The sequence below is a fragment of the Cornus florida genome, unplaced genomic scaffold, assembly GCF_030987335.1.
Source record: "Cornus florida cultivar Cherokee Brave unplaced genomic scaffold, ASM3098733v1 CherokeeBrave_3.0.0_Hap2_Chr06, whole genome shotgun sequence".
NCBI lineage: Eukaryota > Viridiplantae > Streptophyta > Magnoliopsida > Cornales > Cornaceae > Cornus > Cornus florida.
In genome coordinates, this window is record NW_026775576.1 from 97,584,468 (window position 1) to 97,603,106 (window position 18,639).

General features: G+C 34.1%; 1 protein-coding gene and 2 non-coding genes across 4 annotated transcripts; 2 read left to right on the forward strand and 1 right to left on the reverse strand.

The window, feature by feature from the left end:
* Positions 1-425: 425 nt before the first annotated feature.
* On the reverse strand, positions 426-18,284 carry LOC132313193 (delta-1-pyrroline-5-carboxylate synthase-like). 2 transcript variants are annotated; one of them, XM_059811875.1, is made up of 20 exons: positions 18,050-18,284; positions 16,851-16,922; positions 16,446-16,549; positions 12,511-12,613; positions 12,170-12,331; positions 10,670-10,947; positions 7,981-8,131; positions 7,643-7,807; positions 7,389-7,466; positions 6,974-7,063; positions 4,835-4,921; positions 4,622-4,708; positions 4,447-4,543; positions 4,229-4,332; positions 3,881-3,956; positions 2,954-3,104; positions 2,799-2,867; positions 2,513-2,579; positions 2,346-2,416; positions 426-659 (listed from the first exon to the last, which is right to left on the reverse strand). In XM_059811875.1, the coding sequence occupies exons 1-20, from the start codon at positions 18,098-18,100 to the stop codon at positions 581-583; spliced, it is 2,142 nt and encodes a 713-aa protein (XP_059667858.1). In that variant the 5' UTR covers positions 18,101-18,284; the 3' UTR covers positions 426-580. The 2 variants fall into 2 exon arrangements, with proteins under 2 accessions (XP_059667858.1, XP_059667857.1); XM_059811874.1 differs by having other exon boundaries at positions 16,851-16,918; positions 18,050-18,115.
* Positions 13,538-13,609, forward strand: TRNAC-GCA (transfer RNA cysteine (anticodon GCA)). The gene has a single exon. It is a non-coding gene; the product is annotated as a tRNA-Cys (tRNA).
* On the forward strand, positions 13,944-14,015 carry TRNAC-GCA (transfer RNA cysteine (anticodon GCA)). The gene has a single exon. It is a non-coding gene; the product is annotated as a tRNA-Cys (tRNA).
* Positions 18,285-18,639: the final 355 nt, after the last annotated feature.

An 18,639-nucleotide genomic window follows, 5' to 3' on the forward strand; every position in this document is an offset into this window, starting at 1 on the left:
GTTGATTTGTTAATAAAATGAGAAAGAGAGAGGAGAAATAAAATATATTAATGTGACTGTGTAAAAAAGTTATAAACTGCTGGAGATTAAAAATAAAAAAAAAATTATACATTATACATGACACTGAATATTTTACACAAAAATATGTTTTAACATACTACAGGAGATGGTCTTAGGTTGAAAAGTACAAGAATGTATTTTTTTTTTTTTTCTTCAATAACGAAATATCTCACTCATTTTATAAATTGAAGTCTTTTATACTAAAAACATATTATATTCGAATGAGATTTCAAAGTAGAAAATTTTAACGAATTCACCCTTATTTTCCCCTTTTGGCTAGGCTGACCCAACACATATATTCAAATAAAAGGAAAGCAACGTTAAAGCACTATCCAGGTAGACAATAAATGGCAAGGAGTTTGCAATAGAGATAAAATAAGATAAACATTAAATGCAAAGGAAGTCAAAAGAAATTTATGTTCACTAATATCTGTTACAAACAAGATTATAAGCCTCAAAAAGGTAATACAAAAATTGATAGGAAGGGCTGTCCTTAATGTGCTCTCTTTCTACATTATTGTCACTCGAGGCTGAGGTTCTTGTGAGTGTAAATGACCCCTTTATCGCCGTTCACCACTTGCCCAGAACCTCGTAGAACCCTAAATTCATAAATTAAAAAAAAAAAAAAAACACACAGAAGCAACTGCAATGGTCAAACATAACAGAGACAAAAATGATCCAAGAAAAATACTGCTGCTGCACTATAATGCATATCCAAGGATTGATGCCTGATTTATGTCCGATGCAACCTATGGTATTTGGTACTATGCAAAAGGTTAATATGCAATTTAATAAACTGGAAAGAGAACTTAAAGATGCTTGTTGATCAATAAAATTATAATTCTAGCAAGAAGGTGGGTGTTGAGCTGCTAAAATCATGACCACGACACCATGCAACAAGTGAGTAGGCACTGCATATCCATTATTCTTACACCAATTTATTCAAACTGTTGTCACTCTACAAGAGAATTAATATTCTTGAAGTTCAATACAGAAACATTAGCAATAAATTAATTAAATTTGAGCTTCATATCTTGGATGAAATTTGGGCAATGCAGAACTCAAAGCACTTCATGAAAATATCAGATAATAGGAAACAACGATTTGGAGCTCCTCAACATTTAATTATAATCTCATGATGCACTTGGTCTGCTCTTTTAGTAGTAAGTTACCATTATTCTTCTCTGTACATTCACAAACTATTTTTATTACAGCTCAATCATTCATTATAAATTCATGAGTAGCATCAATCCAGTTTATATATTCAGATGTCAAATCTGTCTTTTTTTTGTTAGTTTTTGACTTGTTCATCTTAGCATCTTATTCCAAATCACCTGATAGCATATTTCTTGGTCAGACAACATTATCCTTGACATTACAATGTTGAATTTGTTTCCAGTTTATATATTATTCTCATTAGAACATGTTTGTCCCATAACACAGTCTGTAATTATTTTAATTTTTCTATCAGGTTGCCATCAGCAATTTTTCAAATAGTCATAATTACAATGAGAAGGCAAATACAATTTTCAGTTAGATTTTATCAAGGATATAAAAGAGCAAAGAACTCAAAAGGTGTTTTCTCGTAGTGCATCAGTTAGCAAGAAACCAAGAACTTGTAATAATCAGCTTCTAACATAATTATTAACACATATAACACGATATTGATAGCCTATTAAAAGAAAGGAGTTCTAAGCTCAAGACAAAAGCTAAATTAAATACAGGACTAACCAAGATAATAACGTATGTAATCAGAACATGTTGCAACAACCCGTGTTGCTCATGAAAATGTACAAGAGCACTATTTAAGATTTTAGAGCAAGATGAATAGTCAGGAGAAGACTCTGATGATAAACAATAGCTTATACATGTGATGTTCATGTATATTGATTAAATGAATTAGAAATAAGTTTATGATCCCTTATAAGAATTCACCATTGTAATGCTAGAATAACACACTTTCTGCAAGTGCAGTTGAACTGCTAAAATGCCTTTCATGTGCTATTATTGCCCCAAAAAATTACCAGTAGTATATTCACAATTCAGCTAAATTTTCCACATGTACTTGATATCGTACCATATCACAACTGCCTCAGAAAATTTCCTACAAAACTCCCCTCTTGTCCTCTCACGGGTTATAAACTCAAGAGGGACCAAAATCTTTTTTAAGTTACCTAGTAATCATAATAACTTATCAAAAAGTTATCTAGTAATCATAATAAGCATGTCAGTCATTTCAAGGTTTCACAAAAACATGAAATAAAAATCAAACATGATTGACATACCATCGTGTTGTTAACAGTCCCTCAAGTCCTACTGGACCTCGAGCATGAATCCTGCTCGTACTTATCCCGGCCTTTCAGTCAGCACATAAAATCAACAACAAATGAGAGAATGAAATTAATTGTGCATACTATATCAAACATCAGAACTATTAAGAAAGGTTCCATACCTCTGCCCCAAGCCCAAAACGAACTCCATCACAAAATCGTGTACTTGCATTTTGAAAAACTGCAGCACTGCCAAGGTATATTGCACAATTATAAAATATACAAAATTTGGGAGGAGTTGTAACATATCTGTTACTTAACATTTAAATGAACTAAAATATCTGATAAAAGCACTTGATTGTAGTAAATAGCCCAAAAGAAAAGAAAACCAGAAGATAGATTATAGATTTTTTTAAAAAATACTATTATGTTTCATACCATAAGATCTGCATGCCAGAATAAGCTTACCTGTCAACTTGGTGCAGGAAATGTTCAGCTACTTCACTGTCTTCTGTAACAATGCAATCAGTATGGGAACTGAAAAGGAAAAGTAAAAAATATGATATTAATCATTTTGAAAAAATTATTTACAAAAGAAAGACGATTAAAGGATGCCAACTTGCCTTCCATGCTTATCAATATGATCAATGGCAGCATATACATCGCTGACAATTTCAATTGTGCATGCCCTTGAATTGTACTCATGATGAAGTGAATGCGCCTCTGCGATGTTTAATAAAGAACTCGCTCTTGGTCCGCCATATAGAGTAACACCTGCAACAGATTTAACTTATGATGGTGAAGCTGCCACTCTAATCCCTTCAATGGTTTGCTTTTGCCAATACTATTGAGGGTACACCAAAAAAATATGTTCATCACTCTTGCAGAATGCAACACCCTTAAGCAATCATGCATGCAAGCGAATGGAAATTTGACCATGTGCCCTTGCATTGAATGAACCAAACTGAAAAGAAGATGCAACTCCAAGCTTTATAGTGACTGCTAGAAGCACTCCTCATCTACGTCAATTACCTATTTTTATTTGATTAAGAACAATGCTCTTGTGATACCTCCTGTCAAACAAGAACCTCCCTTTCTTTCAGCTCTCTAGTCACTTCAATTCAAAACATTGTTTTTTTTTTTTTTTTTTTCTGTTGAACAATCTACTTTTATCTTAATATAATGATTCTAATGGCAATTACAATATGTTGCTCAATGATAGAAGACATTTTAGTCCGTTACAGGCTAGAATTACCTCTCTTTAATATTTTAAGCTATATAACAAAAAGGCACTTGATGTTGAATTTCATTGCTTTGCATTACTTCAAAACTACTACTCAGCTCAACTAATTACCAAAGCTTTAGCCTATCCATTTGGGTTAACTATAAAAAGCTGGTTTTCTGATACTGCTTACATAATTTGAAAAATTGGAATAAAAAACTATTTGATCAAAAGATGTTTTAAATGCTGCGAAAGGGCAGTAACCAGATACGAATAAGAAGTTTGAATATGCTGCTAAAGGGATACTACTTTATGCCTTAAGTCACACCTTCATGTTGAAGTTCTTCAACAAGCACCTGGAGCCCACCATTAGTTGATAAATCCTGGTGCACAAGAAGTGTTTCCTGGCAAAAACAAGGTCAAGGATGCTAAGAGAGACTAAGTATGTGATAAAAGACCATTGCAGATAAGTAGTAGAACATGCATAAACAATTATTGTTTATGCAAAAAATTCTAGCCTTGTTTGTAAAATTCTTCATCTATAAAATTATACTTACCGTATAAAGAAAACATGCATAAACAATAAATAAAAAGCAATTCTGTAAAAACAAGAGCTTCAGTTGTGTATTTTATAGACATAAGATACTCAATTACAATTTGTATAAACTGAAATTACCATAGCATTACATGCTGCAGGATAATCTGTCTTTGCATCCAGGATAATTTGCTTAGCCATTTGAATGTTAGCTGACTTATCAACAAAAACATGGCAAATTCCAACTGGACAGAAAAAATTGCAACTTTACTAGAAGCTCTAGCTTTTTGCTATTTTTCATAGAGAACATGCTTGCATATATAAGAAGTTATATTTAAGGGTTGTACAAATTTTATCACCTGCATGACCAAGAACAGGAATTCTTGTCAAATTCCTTACTTGGGAAACAAGTTCATTGTTGCCTCTAGGGATCACAAGATCTATCACATCATCAAGCTGGAGCAGAATAAAATCAGTTAAAAACCAGTAACCTATGAAGAACCACCAACAACAGTATCCAACTTTGGTTCCCACCTTGAGCAAATCAGGGATTTCATCTCTTGAAGTCACAAGCCCAATAAGATTTTTGCCAACAATATCTGGAATCGCCTCAGTAATTACCTAATTTAAACGAAATTTGCATGGAGATAAGGAACCCAAGTTAAGAAATTAGACCAAATAAAAAAATAAAAAATAAAAAACTTCAGGATTATTGAGAAACTAGTGTCATACTCCATGAAATCAAACCTTGTGCAAGATAGTATTTGAGCGTTTAGCTTCTTTCCCTCCTTTCAGCAGCAGGCCATTCCCACACCGAATTGCCAATGAAGCTATCTATCAAGTCAGTATATTGAATTAACGGTCCATTGATTAAGAAAACACCACAAACACAGGGATAAAATAAGAACAATAACAAATATTGCAATGAACCTGAAGCCCAATTGCTTGACTCACAGCAGCATAGTTGGTAAAATAAGGAACAGGAAAAAAAACTGGTACGCAATACGTACGATTTTTTCTTTAAAAAATTGGCAAAATAAAAGAAAGATGTAAACCATAAAAATATGCATATATATATATGTACACTGGTATAATACGACTACTAATAAAAAATCATGGTAAAAAATGCGGCATCATTCATAATTTATTTGTGTGTATATTTATTACAAATATTACTATTTTTATGTTATTTTTCAATCATATCCCAATATTAAATCAATTAAAAGAGTGATGAAATGAATTTATTGTTGTAAAAGTATTACAAAACAATTCTAGAGTTGTAGATTTATTTGTTTAGATATACACAAAAAATAAACTCTTATATTTTTTATATCAATTGTAAATATTGTTCTGGTAGAACCGAACAAAACAACGATGTCCGAGGAGTAAAACACACATTCAAGTAATCACAATGAAAAAAAATCACACACAATCAACACAAGATATACGTGGTTAACCTAAACTCTATGCTACGTCCACTGAGCGCACCGAATAATTTCACTAAGAAAAAGATGAAGGATTATAATAGAGATTTTTCCTCTCTCTCTCTCTCTTGTCTAGCACAATACAATTCTCTCACATGCCTCTAAGATCTGATTAGGGTTGATATCTCAACCCTCTCTCAAAGGAAACCAACTTGCCCCACAAATCTAGGCCTCTTGAAAATTCCAAAACAGAAAAGAAAACTGAATCCCGCACATAACAACAAAGTGCGACAGGTCGCAAAAAGTGCAACTGGACGGACCTCTTCAGACCTTCAAAAATCACCGCTTTGACAAGTGCGACCGGTCGGATTTTTCCAGAACTCCATGGTCTTCACTTTGCATCGCAAAAAGTGCGACCGGTCGGACTTCTCTAGAGCTGTAATCCGATCAGTAATCAAGCTCCACAACCTTTACAAATATATAATTTTAAGGGAAAAAAAACAAATATATAATTATAACAAAATAATTATAATAACGTAGTTAAACTAGTTCATTATAATATTTAACAAAATAACTAGATATATAGTATTATATGATACTAGCTATGGCTCACAATATATAAAACTTTCTTATTGACTGGAAAAACAAAAAGTTTAGGTTAAATACCAGATAATAAATGTTTTTATAACTGCACAGAGTGTTAAAAAAAAAAATTCATTACTAAAATGAATAAAGAGAATGTGAACTTTTTAAAACTTGTATGGAAAAACGAAAAAAGTTTTGAATATACGCCCGTGCATGTATAATACGCATATAATACAGATTTTTGCTAACTAAGCACAGCAGCTGTAAGATCATTAATCAATGTCACAGTCATTTAATCCCAGCTTATCAACAAACAAAGAATAGGAAAATTTCCGCAGCTCACAATTACTGGGATAATTACTAACCCTAGCAGCAGAACTTATTCTTCTTGTAAGTTCAGATGTACAAACTGAAGATTAAGGGTTTGTGTTCTCTTCCAAGTTTTATCCCATTTGGATAAAATTATACAACGCAATAGCTTTCAGATACATAACATATAAAAATCACGCAGTTGCATATATGGGTATGATCATGTTGTAAGACAAAAAATTCAAATTTTCAAATGCATCCTAGGTGACACAAGAAACCAGTATAAGGCAGGTTAGACTAGACACCTTCCTTCTCTTCCCACTCTTTATATCAATCTTTAAAAGTTAGCGTAGGAAGTGACTGTGCAAGTCTTCTGACCCCAAAAACACGATGCAGAATAGAATGGTTATGCCTATTTTCTACCAAGAGAATAGTCAAACAGAAGCAACTTACCATCCTAGAAAAAAAAGAAAAAAAAAAAGAAAAAACAAATATCAAAAAAGCCATTAAGATATCCTTACCAGTGAAATATACAGAAGAATTTGATAAAATAAGATATTTTTCTTACCTGAACCATTGCACCAGGTCGAGACTCACATACAACGAGTAGAACACCCAAAGAATATGATGTCTTCTCTAAAATGAGTTCATCAGCAAGCTGGATGCAAAAGTAATTAATAAATGTGTTAAAGCAATAATTAACAAGAAAAAGGGACACCAAGATGCTACCTATATCATAGTCCACCAAATGATAAAATTCGATACTTAAGAGTATGCAGATAATAAAATTATCCAACAAAGCCGATTTACTTAACTTTTGTAATTTTTCCTGGTGCAAAAACCAGATACTTGCAGTAAAGTCAGGATCCTTGAAATGGGTTTTGTACTACTTAATCTATGTAAGATATTTAAAAATGGTCATCCAAAACCATGTCTTTGCCTTGCCAAGAAAAAACAACACGTTTATATGTAAAGATCCTGACCTCGGTTCTCTTTAAAACTCGACCAATGGGCTCTTCCATGTCTGCAAGTTTACGAATAGATTTTGCTAGAGTGGAGATCTGTAAAATATAATGAGCTATTAAAAATATAAATCACTATTCTGAAGTAGCAACTAGATAGGTGAGCTGAGCAAAAACATGATGATAGAAAAGGAAAAAAAAAAATAACTAACAATAAATTGGTTAGTTACGTAGCACAAATTAACAATACAGTTCCATAATTGACAACCACTTGCCTTCCCAGGCTTCAGCAACAAACGTGAAATTAGTGACGTCTCATATCCATGTTCATGTGCAGCAGCAACATCAGCTTCATTCTCAACAATGATTAAACTTTCATTTACCTCGAGTGCATCAGCTATGTCCAACAAAATTTTCCTCCTATCTTCTGAAGGTAGGTCCTGCAATATACAACAATCGTAAATTTAACTCTTTCCCCCAAAAGCTATGAATGGACAGATATACATGAAAATGAGATATTAAGTAATAAATTCTGCCTCAAAAGAAATTGATATTGGTATGAGCAACTCCAAGCCATGCGACTTCAAGGAAAGTAGAACAGGATGGTATTAACCTGAAGTCGTTTGGAACATTCTCGTGCTGCAACTGCCATCTCACGTGCACCAACTTCAGTAAATGCTATCCATGAATGTGCATCCTTGTGAAAGAGAGTACCAATACGTTCTCCACTTAGCACCTTTTTGATGTTGTTAACAGCAAGGCCACTTCCAAAAAGATAGCAACAAATTTAGAGTTGATCCAGGAAAGATCTATAGCTCAGAAAATAGTATGTCTCCTATGTAGATGAAAATTCTACGTCTCAAGTATACTTCTAAATGTGGGAAGTACCCATGTGGACACATATGGCATCGGTGTGGGCACAGGATATGTGCCACCAGAAATCATGTTGGATAATTCAAATTTACTGTATGATTGCACATCAAACTCTCTTACTGCAATCTTTTGCTACATGGTTGCTTCAAAATGAATGATGTTTCAAGAGATGAATATTTTATGTACATACCATTTTAGCTTCCAAAATTAAAGTAGAATATAAATAAAAATTCAAATTTATCCATACTCCCTTGCCCTTGGATTTGCGGATTAGATAAATCTGGCGCCAACAAACAAGTCCATGTAACATGTTTTCAAGTATTGATTTAACAAAGATGTGATAATTACTGAAAAATCACGGAATTACGTAGAACCGGGGACTTGTCGCAACTGTAGTTGTGACATAATTGCACTGTGTCGAATCTATGGATGCGACATTCCCCACTAACAAAAACAATTAATAATTATGCACATATTATTTTTATTGTCAATATGACAAAGTATGTGAGAAAGATATAAGAGGCAAATCAGGTTTGATGGATTAAGTAGTGACGGACGATATCAAATTCAAAAATGTTCTGCAATTGGATTGGCTTAACTGACATGTTAAGAGAACTTGGTATTAAGTATGCATTCCTTTATATATTAGATGGATTTAAAAGAATAGATAATATAATAATAAATTAGAATGAGATCAGACAGTTAAAGTGCCTGGACTCTAATCCAAGAGCACCTCCCTTTCTCCTGACCCAAAAATTGCCTGATCAAAAGAAAATACAAAATGTAAAAGTATAAAAAATAATGCTAGTGGCAGAAGCATCACATTTCAGACAATACAAATCAGTCATGAGGGCAAAACCCTTCTCTTTGCAGCATGTAATTTTCGTGAAGCTTCTTTAATAAACTAATAGAGTGTATGTTTATGGTTCAAATATCAGCTTCTCTAACCCCAACTATCTTAATTGGTAAATGAATTGAAAAGCTGTGCTAGAGAGCTTGATATACATTGTTGAGCTCATTCTCTTAAGCTTTTGGAACAATTGGTAATCTAACATCGTATCAGATCCTTGGTTCTTGGAGGTCTGTGTTCAAGTCTCCATATTTGGATTTGATCACTGCTTTGTGTGTGCAAGTTTGCACTTATTATAATCTTGGTTTGGTTTGCTTCCCTCACCACATGCAAGACCGGTTGTCCATGAGGGAGGGTGTTGGAGCTTGATATAGATTGCTGAGCCCATTCCCTGATAGCAAACGATTTTGGGCAATTGGTAGTCTAGAATTGTATCAGAGCTTTGGCTATGGGAGGTTTTGGGTTGAACTCCGCATATGTCAACCCCCCCCCCCCCCCCCCCCCCCCTCCTCCCTCCCTCTCTCTCTCTCTCTTCCTATTTCTCTGTATTTGATGTGCAAGGTTGCACTTGTTTTTGTTCGGTCTCTCTCTGTTCTTCGTGTGCAAGTTCACACTTGTTTTGTTCAGTCTCTCCACGCACAAGACAAGGTTGCACATGAAGGAGGGTGTTAGAGAGCCTGATATCCGTTGTTGCCTTGTTGGGCTCATTTCTTGACAACATAAACTTTTGGAGCAATTGGTGATCTAACAAGTTGTACTTTCTCCATTCAAATAAATTATTTGCTGATTAAGTTTCCACTTCATAGAAAAATTCACCTTCATTTTTCCTGATTTCTTCATATTTGCCATTTTGTGAGTTTTGGTGAAGCAGAATGCCAGGAACTTTAGCAGCAAATTTCAAAAAAAAAAAAAAAAAAATGAAGAAGAAAGAAAGAAAGAAAGGAAAATGAAAAACAGAACAGGAATAAGCACCAAGGATAATGAGATATGCTACAGAGAGTGTTTATTTTAATTACATTCATGTGGCTTTCATTCAATTGCCTCTCTACTGTCCAAACATGTTTATTTCTTCTTCTGTAATCATTATGTTCAGGGACATTATTACATAAGCAGGAAACAGAATGAATTTTATTTGATGTTTCCACTTTTTCTCATTGTTTCACATTCAAATCTTACCATTATAAAGTTCCACTGTCCTAAATGATTTAATAAATTATGATGCATCTTTAATTGAAAAAATTAATGTGCCGGATAAAGGTTTTGGTCCATCGTGGCAGGTGGCGAAGTAAATTTTCCTGTTTACTTTCATTCAGTTTAATATTTTCTTTTACAAGTTCTCAAACTTTTTATTTATAATCTCAGCATGATACAGACAGTTTACTTATTATCTCAGCATGACAGTGGTACATTCATACGCTGATCCAAGTAGTTGAATCAGTGCCAATGAATTATCCCTATGATTGTTTAATCAACATTCCTGATCTATAATGATTATATCTCAAACATGAAGATGTGCTTCATTCATCAAGGCTGTGATGGCGCTGTAGTATATTAAAACAATCACATAGTAAAATTATACCTGGCAATGATAACAGGGGTACCGGCATAAGCTGCTTTAACAGCAGCTTTTACTTTACTATTCATACCCCCTCTTCCAATCCTGGACTCATCTCCAAATGTAATCACTCCTTCATGTTTTTCTTTTATGTATGTATGGATTAGCTTTGATTGTGAATCACCTGGAGGACAACTATAAAGGCCCTCTACATCACTGAGTAGCACAAGAAGGTCAGCTTTTAGTTCCATGGCCAGCAGAGCTGCCAAACTGTCATTATCGCAGAAAATACCAGGGAAATCCTGCAAATAGTGCTTAATCAGAAATAATAAATATATAGTAAATAATACAACACATAATCCACTGATGAGAAATCAAAAATGTAATAGAAGTGGTTAAAGCAATTGGCTTTACACTAATCAATTCGGAGACAGCAAATGCTTCGACGATACTAGTGCTACGAAGTGGCTATGTTACGGCCAGCTGGCATTCTTAACAGCCCAGCTATGTGGGCATGTATTAACTCTCCAGCTATTTGGTGCGAGCCTCTAGACAGCATGGTAGTCCGGTTACATAATATACGTAAAAATCTAGTAATTCCTTTATCACGCACACACATACATGTAAATAATAATTATGTATTAAAGCATATTGGTGCATAAACATACCCAACTATGTAATGGATACTAAAGCATTCCATACATACATGTATGTGCCCTTATGACTTTCTACGTTTTTTGAGTACTTAAATTTTCTGCATATGATTTTGCAACTTAAAGTAACTATTTGGTAAAAGTAAATACTAGATAAATGTTGTCCCATGGCAGGTAATACTGGGCCAAAACTATCAAGCCCAAAACTCTGAAGGCCGTCAACTGGCATAAAATTGTCATTCTCTGGATATCAGTCTGGTCTATCCCAGCATTGCCACTGTAATCATGACTGTACAACTATTCATAGTAGATAGGGACGATGTAGTATGTCTGGTCATTCTGGAGAGTTGGGAAGGTGCTTGTAGATATTAAATGAGTAGCACTGTAAAATGAAATTGTTTTTTGCATAACCTGTCTCCATGGCGAGATGTAATGTGAAAAAAAAATAATAATAAACAAATAAGAAATAATATTTAAGAGTGGGGGATGGATAATCATTCCATTGATTGTTTGAGCTATTTCAAGAGATCAACCTGATCTTTCAGAGTTTTAGTTATTCAGATTGGTCATGCCAATAAAAAAGTAAATTTTCATAAACTGCGATGTTAGGTCACTCGGTGTATGAGTTAACAGGCAGACCAGCTTATTCCAAGTGATTTAAGGAAGTTGCTGTGAGAAGCAATTGAATTAATCATATTTAAATGTTTCTATCAATAAAACCACTCCCTTATCCAGTTATTCCCCCTTCCCTGACTCACATACTAAGCAAAATTACAGAAAAAAAAAAAAAAGGAAAAATAAAGAGGAACAAAAGAAACAATAGAACCAATCTGAAAGCAGAGGGAGAGGTAAGCATACAGGAGTTACATACCTCACATGGATCGCTCCCAATACTAATTGCATCATTTTCATTGAAAATTGGAATACTCCTCAATTCTAACAATGATTCCACCGTTTGAGACAGTTGCACCCTGAAATCTGGATCTTTAAGATCCTCATCCGTCACTAGAAGTTGAGAAGAGGTCACATCCAGCTGCATAAAGAATAATGCTACATAAGCACAAAATAAACAGTGACTTAAACAAGACACCAAACAAAAACAGCAAGCTGTGCTATGGGGGAGAAAATGAGAATTAAAATTTAACAAAATGCAAAGAACATAAATGCTCTAATTTCATTCCAAAATGGATGATGAATAGAGTATACTTTCACCTGGCTGAACAAATGGTCATAAAGTGCCATGACACCGTTCTGTCCGACAGCTGGACAAGCCTTTCCGTCAAGTTCAACTTGTGGTTTTTGGAGATCAGAAAAACTGCAAGAGAGTGTGAATTTTCTTCAGGCAATCCAATCTCCTGCTCAAAATTTTTTATTTTAACCCTCTAGTAAAAGAAATGTTACAAGCAGCGACAATGCATACAACAATATTATCCATTTCTCCAAACATGTTCAGAACAAATTAACAAGAAACAAAAAAATTTGCTTATTTCCATTAGTCCTAATGGAGATGCCATAAATTAATATGACCATTACCTTGATCGTTGTTTAGATCATCATTAGTATAAGCTAGACCACAGAGATGGGATATTCTAGTTGAAGAAGTCAAATTTCCTATGGGGCAAGAATAAATAAATAAATAACACACTCCGCCATCATTTATTTCTGTTTTTAGTTGCAATTAGTGGGTGAGGACACCCTGCTACAGATCCCTAATCAGTACACAGTCTTATTCAAACACCATATAAGTTTAATTGTGCACTTTGATTTCTATAGACGAATTTTACTTTGGATCTTGAACCTTCTCACTTTCTGCCAATTGAAAGTAAATGAAGATAAATATTTTACCTTTCTACAGGTTCTGTTGAATTGTGGTAGTACAACACTTAACTTGCTCTAGAAGCATATGGAAATGACATATATTTTTATTTTTGACCTTTTAGCACTACATAGAAATAAGAAAATTGAATACTTCTTCCCTTGTGGACAGAATGATGCAGGTCAACAAGGAATAAGGTCCCCCTCAATTGAGGGTGCTTGGATGGGGTAGCATGGTGGTGCAAGCCTAAACTCTAGCAAAATTTTTGGTATTATTTGGTGATTTTTATTTGTTTTTGTAGTTTTTCAATTTTTAGGATAATTAGAATATTTTCTTATTTATGGTAATTTCTAGGCTTTTGATAATAGAATTTGAACCCTCCTAGGATACTAAATTAGCTAGAGTAATTTTCAGAATATAAGCGGGTCTTTAGCTCAGTGGTAGAGCATTTGACTGCAGATCAAGAGGTCACCGGTCCGAACCCGGTAGGGCCCTCAAGTTGATTTTGTTTTGGCCAACCCCATTCATGTGGGATTAAGGCAAGGATGATGATGAAGATTTTCAGTAGGCAATTATTTGTTTTGCAAATTTTCATGTTCAAATTCTATTATCAATTGACGGAGCTTGGATGGGGTAGCATGGTGGTGCAAGCCTAAACTCTCGCAAAATTTTTGGTATTATTTGGTGATTTTTATTTGTTTTTGTAGTTTTTCAACTTTTAGGATATTTAGAATATTTTCTTATTTATGATAATTTGTAGGCTTTTGATAATAGAATCTGAACCCTCCTAGGATACTAAATTAACTAGAGTGATTTTCAGAATATAAGCGGGTCCTTAGCTCAGTGGTAGAGCATTTGACTGCAGATCAAGAGGTCACTGGTTCGAACCCGGTAGGGCCCTCAAGTTGATTTTGTTTTGGCCAACCCCATTCATGTGGGATTAAGGCAAGGATGATGATGAAGATTTTCAGTAGGCAATTATTCGTTTTGCAAATTTTTATGTGCCTATACAAGCAATATATAGAAAAATGAAATTAGTTGTTTTCATTTTACATCAATAATACTATGAGTTTCCTCTTCCTCTTCTACTAGCCTAGTAATTCAAGGGCTTCTAAAGAAATTAAGTGTTCTTTCTTTTTTATTTCCTTTTCTTTTATGGTAACTAAGTAAAAATTTATTAACAAAAAAAGAAAGGCTAAACAATAAGGTTCAAAATACAATCTTAGCTAAAACAAACTTCAAAGCTGGAGAGATAACACCTAATAACAAAAAAGGGAACTCTCACACCCCAAAAGGCTAGGAATAATCTCCCTGAACACCTTCACTTCTGAATTGTATCTTCAATGAAATCCTTAGAAGAGAGACAAGGAGCTAGAGAAGTCTCCTCTTTATCAACAGCAGTCGTCACTTTTGAATCTATAACCGAGGCCTTCTCAAAGGAAGTAAGAGAGAAAACATGTTTTCTCTTTATATCGCTTCTGCTAAGTCAATTGATATCAAGAAGTCTTGTTGTATCTGCTGTGATGGCAAATGATGGAAACAGTAGCAAATTTCTCAACCGTGACTGCGGTAAGTAACCCATTACTTGAACAAATCTTCAGATGAAGAGAAACTTTGAACTACAAATAAGAGTTCCAGAGAGCGAAAGACCTTGAGTAGGCAGGGATCCAACTCAGAGAGGCAATATTCATTTGGTGGCACACATTATAAGGTAAAAATCATGTTGAGTTAAGGCCAACAATTATGGGTAGATTCTTACCAAGGAATTATCTACAAATTATGGAAGAAAGTATAGACCTACACATAATTTTACCGGTGACTGTGATCTTTGTGAACAGCAGAACAGGTGAATGAAGGCGTGTATACAGATTTCACAAGTGTTGAGCCAAAATCAAATCTGGTGTTGATGTTGATATTAATGGAATGGTACAAGATCAAGTTCAAGATGATCATGAGAAGAAAATACTATAAGTTGTTACAAATGAATTGTTGAATTCCAATGTTGATGTTGATTTTTTTGGAGGTCAACGGTCCATTCTTATTATTGGTTGTTACTTGGTTGACATTTATTTGAATGAAGAAGGAAGAAAAAGTTCGTATTTATCAACTTCAGAGTAAAGAAATTAATGAAATGAATAAATATTTCATCTTTTATTTATCAATCAGGATGGTGAACTAAACCAGATAGTTATATGAGTGAGAGAAAATGACTTATAAAATCCCAGTTAGTACCATAGCATTGACCAACTCACTAAGTATAGCTTAATTTTATTTATTTGTTGTATCTGTATTTGACTTGTGTAATTCTCTTTTTTAGGAATATAAGCTATTTTTAGTAGTTTTTGTACTTTCAACACTCAATCTGAGTGGAAGCATTTTCATAAATGGTCACTTGCATCACATACACAAGTGCTCTCTGAACCGTGCAATAAGGTCACCCACAACACGGCTCTCCCACTTGAGTCAGTAGAATACTAATTTTGATTAAGATGATCATCAGAAGGTAGTTACTTGGGTTTAAGTAATTTAGACACTATAAATTGGCAAAGATCAAAAACCTTGTAGCAACTGTTCGACCTTAATAAAACTTTAAGAGTTTTCTCTCCGTCATGCCTTGTGAATTCAAGACCCCTGGTGCAATGTAGGATTTTTCCAGGTTGAGAGTACAATCTTCTGTCTCTTTCTCGCAACGCCATAAAAAATCACATTCGGACCCCTAACCAGGTCAGTCTTTTCAAATAACATGCCTGCATTTTCACTGCCATGAGACAATGGCTTTAGCAACTAAAACGCTAGTTGATTTGTGTGAGAATCAATATTTGTTCTATTGAATTTCAGTAAAGAAATTTTCCATTTCCTTGGCAACAGAATTCTTATAGAAGGACCAGAATATGTTGCTCTAGCAGAGGGGATATTCTCAAGACAACTTTCCTGAGAACGTAACCGTTTTCTGTAACAAATATGAACAATTAAACAAAGCTTTTGCTTTGTGATAGGATTTGAGTAATTAAAAAGAACTCACTATCTATAATTGTTAACTTCATAAAAAAGCACAAACCAATTGTATTTAATAATAGATAAAAAGAAAAGGTGTTTGTTTCACCTATTGCCAAAACTGCTTGACATTCACTCCATCCACAAACAGGGTAATAACACTTAAAAAACATACAGTATTGCATTACTAACTCAAATTTCGGGTGGATACACATTCAATAGTAACTTTTACTATTTTCCAAAGATATAAGAAAATTAAAGATTTACATTAACTAATTCATTTTACAAACCAAAACTAATAATATATGACCAGAAAAAAAGAGAAAACCATAAGAACCTGCTGTTGATCAATCTCCTATATTTAAGCCTTTGGCGGCCAGCTCCAACAGCACCCGAAGTTACTAAAATGATTTCAAAGCCTTCAGAGTTCATTTCTTTAATCTGTAAGGAGATCATTCAGTTCAGAATACCAGTTACCATAAGATATGCCAAATGGGACACATTAGATCAATAAGAACAGAACGTGCGCAGGACATGGCTGGCATGCCTGTAGTAACTCCTAAAACAATAGTCTAGACAACAAAAGAAAAGGACTTGTTCCAAGATTTCAGTAATGCATTGAACCCATATGTAGTTTTCAAGGATCAAAAGCCCATTTCATGAACAGAGCAAATTGTAACAACGTCCTTTAAGAAAATGATCATCTGGTTCTGGATAAGTGTTCATGGCAAGCTCAACATACCTCCTCAAGAAATGCACCAACTCTGCCAACTGCCAATCTTCCATCATTCTTCATGACCACGTTTGTTCCTACCTTTATTAATTATCCAGATATAAACTTTGATTAACGGAAAGAAAGATGTTCCATTAATGGGATAGAGAAATGATTAAGTAGATAAAGCCAGCAATACTAAAAAAAGTACTCACATAAAGATTCAGCCAAACAAATAAAATTATAGGTATTTGATCGAACTCATTGTCCAAATTTAGCATAAGATTAGTGAGAGTGCATATTGGCAGATGGAAACCCAATGTCCAAGCAAACATTATGCTAATGAATTGATTCTTAATTCTTATACTGAATCAACTTTAGAACTGGTTTAAACTCTTCAACATACAAATAAATATCAATTTTGAGAAAAATAAAAAATAAAAATTGATGCTCGCCTAAAGAAAGTGTATAAATCATCAAAAAGGTTAATATGAATTTTAGTAATATCAGCTCGCCCAAAATCAATTAAGCCCGCCACATAACCTGTGAATTACCCAAATTTTAGGCAATAATAAAGTTCTAATTCAAATTTAAGAACTCCAATCAAACTGTCTACATGTCTAATAATCAGATCCTACATACACCACCCAGTCACATAAAAGCAAAAGATAAAAAAATTAAACAAACCCTAATTTTTTATTATTTTTGGTTAGGTAAGTACTCACACACAATCACAAATTCCACATTGGGGGGCTTGAACCCATCACCTCAAGGGAGGAGAGGTTAGACCATTGGGCTAATGGCCCATTGGTAAAACAAACCCTAATTTGAAATAACTACCATTGTAATCCAGATGTGTAGTCATCCCCATCTGTGTGGTGTAGATTCAAAATGCCACACAAACCATTACATGCACATAAAATTCATAGATATATACAGACATCCATATATGTGTATGCATTTCTTGATTCAGTGGCTAGGACTTAAACATGGCAGATGCTGCATGCACAGCATGCACGGAAACACAAACGCATACATACATATATTTTCACGTAAAGATAGATAGATATACGTGACATATAGAGTCATCTTTCCACAATGTGATCTGTTCATACCGAATTAACGTAAAAATCTTGATTGGGACTATACATGCAAGCATAAATTTTCACACACACATACATAGATATAGAAAATTTTGATGGGAATTAACAAATATCGGTGAAACATACCTTGATTACAACACGCCTGACATTCTTGACAAAAACTCGAGTGGGATCCATTGTTGAGTCAAATCGGAGCAGAACGAGTTTTGACTGGCTCGACTCAGAGCCCCGGAGAAGAACGGTAGATGATAATGGTAAAGACGGTTTAATCAATTGGGAGAAGAAGAGAGCCACTGTGATATTGATACTGTTCGGCCACGTCAGCACACTCGACGACGAAACGGGCCTCCGTTGTTTGGCTAACACGTGGATTCTTGGGTTTCGAGAAATTCAGATAATACTGATTTTTGGTGTCTCGCAACTATGTTGCAGTGACTGATTTGTGTTTGCCTAGGTACTACTCCTATTTTGTCATTGTTTTTTTTCACGAAGCGACTTTTAAATTTTACTTTGATAATGTTATTATGAATTCTTCTTATATCATAAATAGCAACAACGAAGGTCATGCTTATCATTAAAATTTAAAAGACAATTTTTTTCTTCTCTTAAATTTAAAAGACAGTAAAAAGAGTGCATTTATTAAAATTAGTACTGTATTTATTATTTTCTTTATAACTTACATACCTCATGGTGTGGAATTTTTTAATATAATACTA

Excerpts from the sequence above, each read along its gene's own strand:
- LOC132313193 (XM_059811875.1), bottom strand. The coding sequence starts at position 18,100 with ATGGATCCCACTCGAGTTTTTGTCAAGAATGTCAGGCGTGTTGTAATC. Across the intron at positions 10,948-12,169 it reads TTGGGAGCGATCCATGTGAG|GATTTCCCTGGTATTTTCTG; the intron begins GTATGTAACTCC and ends CACTATTTGCAG. Across the intron at positions 4,333-4,446 it reads TCCTGTTCTTGGTCATGCAG|TTGGAATTTGCCATGTTTTT; the intron begins GTGATAAAATTT and ends TTTTCTGTCCAG.